The sequence below is a fragment of the Petaurus breviceps genome, unplaced genomic scaffold (assembly GCF_028583685.1).
Source record: "Petaurus breviceps papuanus isolate PSGF00001 unplaced genomic scaffold, PetGlider_PUasm1.0 90881, whole genome shotgun sequence".
NCBI classification, from domain to species: Eukaryota; Metazoa; Chordata; class Mammalia; order Diprotodontia; family Petauridae; genus Petaurus; species Petaurus breviceps.
Genome location: NW_027187369.1, coordinates 9,070,682 through 9,081,704, shown reverse-complemented (window position 1 = coordinate 9,081,704; position 11,023 = coordinate 9,070,682). Strand labels below are relative to the sequence as shown.

Here is an 11,023-nt window from a genome sequence, read left to right as displayed (position 1 = left end):
GGAAACTGATATAAAAAAGTGAAGTGACATGCTCAGGTACACACACACACATACACACACAGACACAGACACATGCACATAGACACACACAGACACACACAGACACACACACACGCACATAGACACACACAGACACACGCACATAGACACACACAGACACACACACGTTGCAGCAGTGAAGTTCATTGAAAGCCAGTTATATTCATGCCAGTAGTTTTATGTCTGGGTTTATTGCCCAATTTTCTCTTCAAAAAAATCTTATTTGCAGAGATTCCATTAAAGAGCTTTGCTTTTCCTAAGTGTTGAATGCTTGTTCATCTTGGAGATGGCAAAGACATATTTTAAAATGCTAATCATTTTGAGAGAAAAAGAAAGGGTGAGGACGGCCCAATTGACAACTGTTTGGTCAATTCCCTGAAATGAGTCAGTGTTGCCTCTGTTTCTTGGCCCACGTCCACAGCTCAGCCTGCCCCTTTGATGCCCATTGCCATTCTGGAGCTGAGCATTCTAATGGGCTAAGACATCAAATTTCTTTCTCCCGTTGGCTCTGGGCCTCTCAGGTCAGTGCTGGCGTAGGCACGGTGACTTTGCTGGGCCTGGAATGTTAGCAGGAGCTAGCCCTGCTGTCTCCATGACACAGACGAAGAGAACATTTTGCTTTTTTGACCTGGGGAGCAACCACACAAAACAGTGGCCATTTCATTTCACATCAAACCACAAAATAAACCTTCGTGCTGCAAATCACCCCAGGGTCTGTCTAATACTTGTGAGTTCAGCCATGTGGACACCAGCAGGCTGGAGGGCGAGTGCATAGAAGGTGGTTGGTGTACTTGCAGAACAGAAAGCTAGGGCCCAGCTGATTATCAGAGGACTAATTTTTAATAGACTGAACTCATTTGTTCAGCAAACTTTTAATAAGCACCTATGTGAGTGCTAAGGATAGAAAGACAAAAAGGAAACAGCCCCTCTCCTCTAAGAATTTATTGACTATTGGGGGAAAAGAACATGTAACCAGACAAATAAATAAGAAATACACGCAGCATAAATGCGAATAGATTTCAGGGGCTGGAGCGATCAGGTTAGGCCTCTTACAGGAGGTGGCAGTTCAGGTGAACCTTACAGGGGGCCAGGCATTCTAAGAGGTGGAGATGAGGAGGGCATGAGCAAAATGGGCACGGGCAGGCATGGGCAAAAGCCTGTGCAAAACTATGGAGAGGGGAGATGGAGTGTTGTAGACAGGGAGTAGGAAGCAGGCCAGTTTGATTGGATCTGAAGTATACATGAAAGAGAATAATGTGCAAGAAACCTCAGAATATAGGCTGGGGTCAGGTTGTGAAGGGCTTCCAGTGCCAAATAGAAGAGCTTGATTTTAGAAGCAAGAGGGAGCTTTCTGGAGCTTCTTGAGCTGGGGAGTGACATTGTAAACCTGGGCTTGAGGCCGATCCCTTTGGTAGTGTGGTGCAGTGGACAGAGCATTGGTCTCGAGGCCCCCTTGCTCTTGATTTCACCTTTAAATTCCCATATATTTATGTTCATGCATTTTCTTGGAGACACAAAACGGAAGTTCCCTGAGGGCAGGGGCTGTTTTCTTTTTGTGTCTATGTCCCCAGCCATTTGCATGTAGCAGATATTTAATAAACATTTGCTGAATTGAATTGAAGTTCATCTCACCTCTTCCAGTTGTTAACCATGTGGCCGTGGGGAGATCCATTTGCAAGGGCTCATTTGTCTTATCTACAGAACAAGGGAGTTGGACCACAGGATCCCTAAGGTCCCTTCTAGCTTTAGAGCCTATGAAAAGACATTTACACAGATGGTACTAACCATCGTAATAGTTCTCAAAATGTATACAGTCTTTTGGCATTAGTTGACCTGCGTTATCTTCATTGATTCCCACAGTAGCCCATGGAGGTGGATAGTAGAAGCATGATTCTCTCCATTTCATAGATGAGAAAACCAAAGTTTCATAAGAGAGATTGGAAGAGGGAGAGAGAGGGAGGGAGAGAGGGAGAGAAAGAGAGAGAGAGAGAGAGAGAGAGAGAGAGAGAGAGAGAGAGAGAGAGAGAGAGAGAGAGAGAGAGAGAGAGAGAGAGAGAGAGAGAGGTGAAATAGTTTGATTGGAATCACAACTAGGCTTTCTCCTGTACCACGGAACTTACACCCAGAATTTCTGTTGGTAAAATGACATCCCAACATTTCACATTATCAGTGAAGAAAAGGGGCCTATGGTAGCAACTTAATAGCTTTTCTCTTCAGGAAAGCAAAGCAATGTAATTAGAGATATTGGACTTTGTTTATTGAAATGAAAAGTCTCATTTTGTCCAAGTGAAGTTGTTGAATTGTATTTAATTCATTCGAAATGATCCTATGCTAAGGAAACAAGCTGAACGCAGCAGGAAGGGGAAGGGACACCATTTCCAGTCAACCAAGGGAAGAATGTGAGGAAACAGGGCTGGGGGATGGGGTGATGGACACTTTCATCTTCATTTAGCAACATTGATGAAAATAGCAGGTAATCACGTAGATGTGGTCATAGTGCTGCCTCCCCGCTTGATGTCCAGATTCTAACCTGGATTTTGGCAAATGCTTTTGTGTCTGTTTTAATTGCAGAGATTGTAGTAATAATATTGCAATATTGTCTGACTTCTTGTGCTCATAGATTCTAGACCTAGAACTGAAATGTACCTTAGAGGCCATCTGATCCAGGGCCTCTCTTTTGACAGTGGAGGAAACTGAGGTCCATGATAGGGCACTGATTTTCCCAAGGTCACAAAGTAAATTGTAGGCCTACAGCTGGAAAGAACCTTGGTGGCTATTTTGTCTTCTCCTCTGTATAGATGGGGAAACTGAGTAGGGGATGGGGGGGGGCAAAGTGACTTGTCCAAGTCCCACAGTTTGTGACAGAGGCAGTATTTGGACCCGGGTTCTCTGACCCCAAATCCAGCACTTTGTCTCTTTTGGCATGCTGAAAGCTAAACATGCGTTTACCTACTGGGCCTTGGGTTTGCACTAGAGTAAGAAGATTGAATGCTCTCAATTGATTCTATATGGTGTCAGAAATTGCTTCCCTCTCTGTTTTCTTAGTGCCTAGAATATCTAGATTTGTATGGAAAGGCCCATTTTTTCATCTTATGAATCCCAGAATGCTTTTTACTTTCTTAATTTTTCTTGTTTTTTTGTTCTATGTTTTCTTTTGCAGCATGGCTAAAATGGAAATATATTTTGCAGGACTTCACATGTATAATCTATATCAAATTGCTTGTCTTCTCAATGAGTAGAAAGGGGAGGGAGAGAATTTGGAATTCAAAAACTTCAAAAATGAATGTTAAAATTTTTTACATGTAATTGAGAAAAATAAAAAAGAATCCCAGAATGTTAGGGTTGGAAGCGATCTTCCAGACCATCGAGGTTAGTCAGAGCCATAACTATGGATTTTGTGCCTGGGGCAATGGGAGAGGGTGGAGGGGAAAGGTTGGGGAGAAGCTTATCTGTACTTTGGCCATCTCAATGAAGAACTTGGGACATCTGAAGGTTTCTATGCTGCAGAAGGCTGATTACTGCTGGGTTGGGGAGGAGGGCAGGGGACCAGGGTGGGAGGAGGCTGCTGGGAGGAATGTGTGCACTCTGGAATGGTTCTGTCAGTATTGCCTCCAAATCCCGGCATCCTTGAACAAAGCTCCCTTTGCCCCACCCCACTGATGGCTCTCAGTTTCCCTGTACCCCATCCCAACTCTGAGTCTTACCTCTACTCTCATTTTTCAGAGGAGGAAACAGATCACTGCTTTAAGGGACAGAGCAAAACCCAGGTCAGAGGATTTTAGAATGTCAGAGTTAGGAAAAGGTTATCTTATGAATAACCTAAAGTAGTCTCTTCATTTTACACATTGGAAAACTAAGGCCCCCGGGTGTGGGGAGGAGGAAAGGTCTTGTCCAGAGGTGGAACCTACAGCCTGGAGGCCACATGTGGCCTGATTCCAGTTTGGATTCAGTTGAGGCCACAGGTTCTCCACCCCTGGTCTTGCCTAATTTCATAAAGCTAGCTAGTGACAGAAATTCTGGGGTTGTTCCCTGCCCCACCCCACCCCACCTCCCTAGCCTTGGTTTTGTTCTCCTTTGAGTGGATGTTCAAGGTGGCTCATCCCACAAGTGCAGTGTACTTGCCTCAGATGAGCTTGCCTTACTGTGGTGACAGTCTCTGGCTTGAAGGGGTTTGCCAGAGGCCCTGTCATGAAGCCTGCCTTCTCCTTTTATTTTAGTTGTTGTAAGAGCAAGAAAGCTCACTGCGTCTGCAGAGACCCCAAAGGAGCCTATCAGAGGCGAGGAGCAAAGAAGAGAAGGTAGGCTGGGAATTGCCTTCAAAGTACTTGTGAGACCGACTGACTTGTAAAGCTTTTAGAACATTTTGGTTTGAGACTGGAACTCAGTTTCATGCTGGAATATGGGAAAATGTTTTCACTGTGCATTTTTGTCTCTCTGAAACAAACAGTTCAATTTTTACTGTCCAATATTGGCATGATCAAAGCTGTTGACAGTATGGGAGAAACTTGGTGACGTTGTCATGGCATGGAATGGCGTCATGATGCATGGGGATCTTGGAGACTGTTTGCAAACAGCCCAGTAGGTGCCTTTCTTGTGCCTTTGAACACCCCACCTGCTGAGCTTTCTTGCCATTTGGCTCTCCCATCCATAATGGTCTCCATCAGCTTTCTTTGTTACTTCAGGCAAACTGCTTCCCCTCTGCAGCCCTCAGTTCCCTCCTCTCTAAAATGAGTGGTTGGACTTGCCAATCTCTAGGGTCCCTTGAAGCCCAAGTGCTGATGCCATTCTGTAAGACTATTATTTCCTGTAAGTACTTAGGGAAGGCAGGAAGTAGGGAAATAGTCAATCACGCATAGCTTTTAGTTGATGATTGGGGCTGAGTGTGTGTGTGTGTGTGTGCGGGGGGGTGCTAGCTGAGAGCCTATCGAAGTTCCAGACCCTATTCCCTCCAGAGACAAGTCTGAGCTCCTGGCATCTGTCAGTCTTTAGGATAGTACTGGGGTTTTGCCCACGCCCTCAATTCTCTTCCTTTTTGGATATTGCAAAACAACGCAAAGTAGCGGAGACCAAGGATTGAGGAGGCAAGAACAGGAATTGTTTAAATGCAGCCTCCCTTAGCAAGGAATATGGGCATCCTTAACGAAAATAGGCTCTTTCAGCTGATTTATTTCTCTTGTTTATTCCCTCCCAGAAATCACAGGACCAGCCAAGTTTCCATAGTAACCAATTATTGTCACAAGCCTTAGAAATGACAGAAAAAGCTTCAGCGACAAGTGAATTGTTAAGAAGAAAATTAACCTGCTGTGTGACCTTGGACAAGCCACTGGCCTTATCTGAGCCATTTCCTTCTCTGTCAGAGAAAAGGCTCAGACTTAGATAATGCCCAAGGTCCCTTCCACTTCTGACTTTATAGGAAGACCTTGGTTTTGTTGAGATGGGGAGAAAGATTCATAGCTAGATTCTTGATTTGTGATTTTTTTTTAATGGAGTAGTAGAGATGCCAATGAGAATTTCCATTGTTGGTTAAAAAGAGAGTTAGGGAATAACTTTAATTCTTATTTTTTGCTGTTTTCCAAGTTGTGCTAATAAATGATACCCTTCTCCATCCCCTTTGGCAGTTGGCATATGTGATACACTTACTGTGTCCCACTCAAGTGTGCCACCACAGAGCAAAGGGAATTATGGGATATTCTACTTCCATTTGCTTCTATGATGCTGGCCCTGGGTACCAAGATCAAACCACAAAATGGAGCCCTATATATTTTTTAAATTTGAAAAATAGTTGGTGAGAAAATGACTGTGTTCAACCACAGTTGGATGGATGAAGTCACAATTTGTCCCTTGCCCTATTGCCCTTTTTCGAAACTAGCTTTAAGAGGCCATTCCCTTTCAGGAAACAGAACTGGCAAAAGCTTTGCCTTAAATTGTTCTTGAAAATCAGTGTAAATCAATAGTACTTAGTAAAGGCACTTCGATTGTGTCTGCTGTTGTAAGATCTTCCTCTCTTCCCCAACACCTGTGTGGTTTGCACACAGTAGGCACTTTAACGTTTTATTTGCCATATTTCGATTTTCTTAATGGGCTGATTCCTCCTTAGATATTTGTTGAACAAGCAGAAGATTAAGAGCCAGAGGGCCATGATGTTAGCTAGGAGGATAAAATGCAGATTTCTTAATCTGATATTTAATGCCTTCCATGACCTGGCTTCCACTTAGCCTTCTAGCCTCCCCAACATGATTCCCTTCCATTTACTGTACCTTCTGACCAAGTTGGATAGCTCCTCTTAGTCTCTACTGCCTCTGTGCATTCATGGGGGCCATCCGCCATGTAGGGAATGTACTCACTCCCTTTTCAAGTTTCTACCTGTTGAAATTGTTCTTTTTTCAAGCCCTAGCTCAGGTGTCTCCTATAAAGTCTTCCTATCCCTTCCTCCGGTCCTATAAAAGTGATCAAAAATAACTGTTTGGAGATTCCAAGTATCCAGAGCTTTAGCTCATCATATTATAGCTAAACAAACTCAAATCTGACTTTTAAGAATTTTTTTTAATTTTATTGATGATTAATGATTTCTTAATCACTGGCTTCCCAATGGCTACACCTCCTGCCAAATAGAATATTTCTTTGTAATGTATAAGTATATTTAAGTAAAAGTAACTGTTAAAAAAGAAATTGGCAGGAAGATATTTGCTTCTTTCTTTCCCTATTATTCTCCACCTCTCTGCCTACAGGCAGAAGCCACAATTTCATCATCCATCCTTTAAAGTCGTGATTGGTCACTGCCCAAGTCAGAGTTCTCAAATCTCTCATTGTTAATTTTCATTTAGCTTATTTTTGACACAATGTAAATGATCTTCCTGGTTCTCCTTGTTCTGTTTTGCATCATTTTATCAAATTCTCCATGAGTTTCTCAGAGGACTTCACATTGATCATTTTGATAATTATATCAGTTTGATAATTTTCCATCACATTGATAGAACAGAATATGTTCAGATATTCTCCAATAAATAAATGGGCACCAATTTTTCTTCTAATTCTTTCCAAACCTCCATTAAAAAAGAGGACCCCAGTATAGTCCATCTCTGGTCTCAGCACTAAATGAAGAGTTTTGGAGAGCAGGACTTAGTTAAATTCATGATGGCCAGCCACATTACTGATGCTTCAAACTTCTTCTTAATCTGGGAAGTTACTGAGGAAATTCTCTGGAGCATGCCCACCCAAACATTCCATCCTTTCTAAAGATGGAGAATACCAATGTAAAGAACCAACTCATTTCATGCAAAGCCTTTGACTTTGGCCTTCAAGTACAGACTTTGAACTAATAATAATGCAGGAGCTGCCCTGTTCTTCCCCTTCCTTCCCAGCCAGTCAATAAATCGAGCACATAAAAATGGACACCCGTTTTGAAGCTCTTCGTCTATGGAGGGCCTAGAGGCTGAATATCTTGTTTTCTGCAGCAGTTCTTTAGACTTTAAGCCAAGGGTGGGGAACCTGAGGCCACATGTGGCCCTCTAGGTACTCAGGTGTGACTTTTTGAGTAAGTCCAAGGTTTTTTTTGTTTTGTTTTGTTTTTTGGATGGGGGAAGGCAGGGCAATTAGGATTAAGTGACTTGCCCAAGGACACATAACTAGTTAAGTGTCAAGTGTCTGGGGCTAGATTTGAACTCAGGTCCTCTTGACTCCAGGCATGGTGCACCGTACAACTAAGCTGTCCCCAAGTCCAGGTTTTACAGAACAAATCATTTTATTAAAGGGATTTGTTCTGTGAAGTTTAGAGTCAGCCAAAGGACTGTGCTTGAGGACCTAGAGGGCTACATGTGGCCTCCAGGCCTCAGGCTCCCCACCCCTGCTTTAAGTCATTTGGTTCACTAACCCCTTCATGCTGAAGACAGCATGGTGAAGAGAGTTCCTTTGTACAGGATGTGAAAAGTGTGAGTATCGTACATCTGAGGTTATACAGTTAGGATGGGTGTTTCCATCTCTACCTCAGTTAATGTAATCCCAGAAGGTATAGACACCTCAGTTGAGTTAAACACCAGAGTAATCTAGGTATTAAAGAATTTTCCTATAACCATATTACAATATGTGGAAAAGCTCTTAATTGATTTGAAAGGATCACAGGACTGTCAGCCACTGGATGAAAACTAGATGCCAAACAATGGTGAGTTCAGCAGTAAGCCCATTCAGGTGGTGGACTGGCCTAGTGGTGAAGGATTCCAGGTTCAGGCTCCCAAGAGGCAATTGCTTTTGGCGGAAGGAGGAATCTGTTCCTCTGTCTCTTTGTCTCTTACCCTTTCCCCTTTACCTCCTCCTTTGACCATGTTACCAGACAGAACTGACCAGAAGCAGGTCTTAAAGGCAAAAGTATGGTCACCCACGACAGGAGATCCAGAGAGAGACATTGAGGACAGACAGATAGATACAGAAAGACAAACTCCCATCAGAGGAACGTGGCTCTCCAGAGGCATGCTGGCCAAGAACAAAGATATACCTTTGAGCAGCTGGCTGGGAATTTATGCTTCTGACACACATACTTGCCATGTGTGTGCTTCTCTCAATTTCAGCCCACTTAACCCTGGACTTTGCCTGCATTTATGGAAGAATTCACCCCAGGTTTGAGATGAGTGTTTTGTCCCACCTGTTATCACCTTAGTTAAACCTGTGCTAAAATCTAATTGATTGGGCCTGGCTGATGTTAATAGGAGACCTTTTGAGCTCTGTAGGAAGCCCAGCCTCTAACCACCCCAAGAATCCTGAGAGAAGTAGTAAGCATCCACCCTGGGGTCCCCAGACTGTGAGTCTGGAGGGGGTGCTCCCCAGTGAATCTGCTGCTAGTCTTGGACTTAGAGTTGGACGACCTGCATTGTTAAGCTCGGCTCTCACTGGAGGTATGATGGTGCGGGTGGGGCTGCATGGGAGAAGGACCTTCTCAAAACAGTGAAGCAACTTCCCCTGGATCTTATAGCTGCTCAGTGTCAGAGCTGGGACTTGAACCCAAGTTCAGTGAGTCAACAAGCCTTAGCTTGTTGTATCCGTACCGGTATCCTGGGGATACAGAGGAAGGCAAGACCAATTCATACCTTCAGAGAGCTCACATTCTAGTGAAGAGACAACATGGAAATGAATATGTGACATACTAATTGTATGATTCATTAACAGGCATTTATTGTGTCCACTCGATGCCAGGCCCTGTGCTATTATATTAAATATTATCTCGTTTGATCCTCACAACGATCCTGTGACATAGGTGCTGTTATTATTGTTGTTGTTATTATTATTATCATTTTACAGATTTTTACGAATGAGAAAACTGAGGCAGGCAGCAGTAAAGAGGCTTGCCCAGAGTTGGTCTTCCTGACTCCAGTCCACTGTGCCATATAATCCTTCCCCTCAAGGAGCTTAGATTCTAAAGGAGAAAACAACAATTGGAGTAGTCATCAGAAAATTTTTCATGTAGAGGGTGTTGCCTTTATTGTTATGTGTTTGATGCTGAAGTAGGTATCCTTCAGGATAACAAAAAGGTCAAGATCACAAGGTGCCTACCCTTGGAGTATTAGATTTCCAGTCAGGGAGACAAATGATGAATGAATTTGGAGTAAGGGAAAGATTGTGGGGTGAAGCTGAGTAGCAAAGGTTTCACTGGAAAAGGATGATTCCTGAGTCATGAGCAGGGCTCCTGTGCAGAGGCATTATAGGAAGAACCTGAATTAAAGTAACCTAGCTTAAACCTCCCACCCCCCCCCACCCTCATATTGATAACAGCCCATCTTATTCCTTGTAATCACTATCTGTGGTCTTAATTGAATTCTTAGGTTTTTTTCCCCATCTCTTTAGTGTATAAATGAGATTCCATATTATAGTAAAATATAACATGTAAGCAAGAAAGAGAGGAAGAAAGGAAGGGAGGAAGGAATGAAGGAAAGAAGAAAGAGAGGGGGAAGGAGGGAGAGAGAGAGAAAGTGACAGATCACAGCAAAAGGAGGTGACAGAAGAAATCTACAGTAATCTGGGGCCATTTTGTGGAGGAGAAAGTAGCCACCCTCTACACCTTGCTAGTTCCTGATCCATCACAGCATCATGGGGAAGTCTTGTAGTAGTGACAACAATTCACATTTAAATTGCACTTTACTTATGACCTTGGGAGACAGAACAAATATAGTACCCAGTTTACAAATGAGAAAATTATGCCTCTAAGAGGCAAAGTGGTATATCCAGGGTCACACAGCTAGTAAATGGCTGAAGTGGGATTCAAACTCAGATCTTCTTACTCCCAAGTTTAGCACACTGTCCATTCCAGTTTTTGCCATGACCTTCAGGACATGGTAGCCCAGATTCCCCACATAAGAAGTCAGGAAAGCATGTGATGCATTTCTGGGACAAAAAATTGCTAACCCAAAACAGGGCCAGTACTTAAAGTGGGCCAGGAAGTGGGAAGAGGTGCTTTCCTTATCTAAAAATGCACTTATGTGGATGGGCTAGAAAAATGAAGCTCCGCTGAATTTAATAAAGTAGTAGTATTCTTTTTAATTCTGTTTACCTGGTAAAGTTAATGTGCCTACTTAAAAATAAAATAAAAAATGTATACAAAAGCTGCTACTTTTCTCTCTGGCAGCTCTCCTCTGTGTTAATCAGAGATATTCAGTAGTGGGTGAGGGGCGAGAAGACAATATTCTTTTCCAAGTTAAAGTTCTGAAGCCCCAGGGAACAGTGGTGGGCTTTAAATGGAGCTCTAGGAGAGAGGATGAGATCTTGTTTTCAGAGCTAAACTGGAGCCTGATATGGAAAGGGAAATTTTAAAAGCTGTATTGCACACGTTTTCTTCGCAATAATTTCCTCCCATTAAACTGGGCTTCCTGCCCTTCAGCCTCTATTTATCCCTTTTGGAAAGTGGATCTTAGTCGTGAATAAAGAACTCTTTTCCTTCCCTAATAGTCCTTTGAATGACATAAAGAAGCCTCTTCTCCATTTGGGAGTTTTGGTGACTGCC

At 43.1% G+C, this 11,023-nt stretch overlaps 1 protein-coding gene across 2 annotated transcripts in view; it reads left to right on the top strand.

Annotated features, from left to right (window-relative positions):
- The window catches only part of HS6ST2 (heparan sulfate 6-O-sulfotransferase 2), a 281,059-nt gene that overhangs the window by 39,201 nt on the left and 230,835 nt on the right, over window positions 1–11,023 (top strand). Inside the window, exon 2 of one of the 2 annotated variants that reach the window (XM_069074098.1) lies at window positions 4,257–4,337. The exons of the other annotated variant lie outside the window; for it this stretch is intronic. Coding sequence (XP_068930199.1) covers window positions 4,257–4,337 — 81 coding nt within the window. The remainder of the gene's footprint in view (window positions 1–4,256; window positions 4,338–11,023) is intronic. 2 annotated transcript variants of the gene reach the window in all.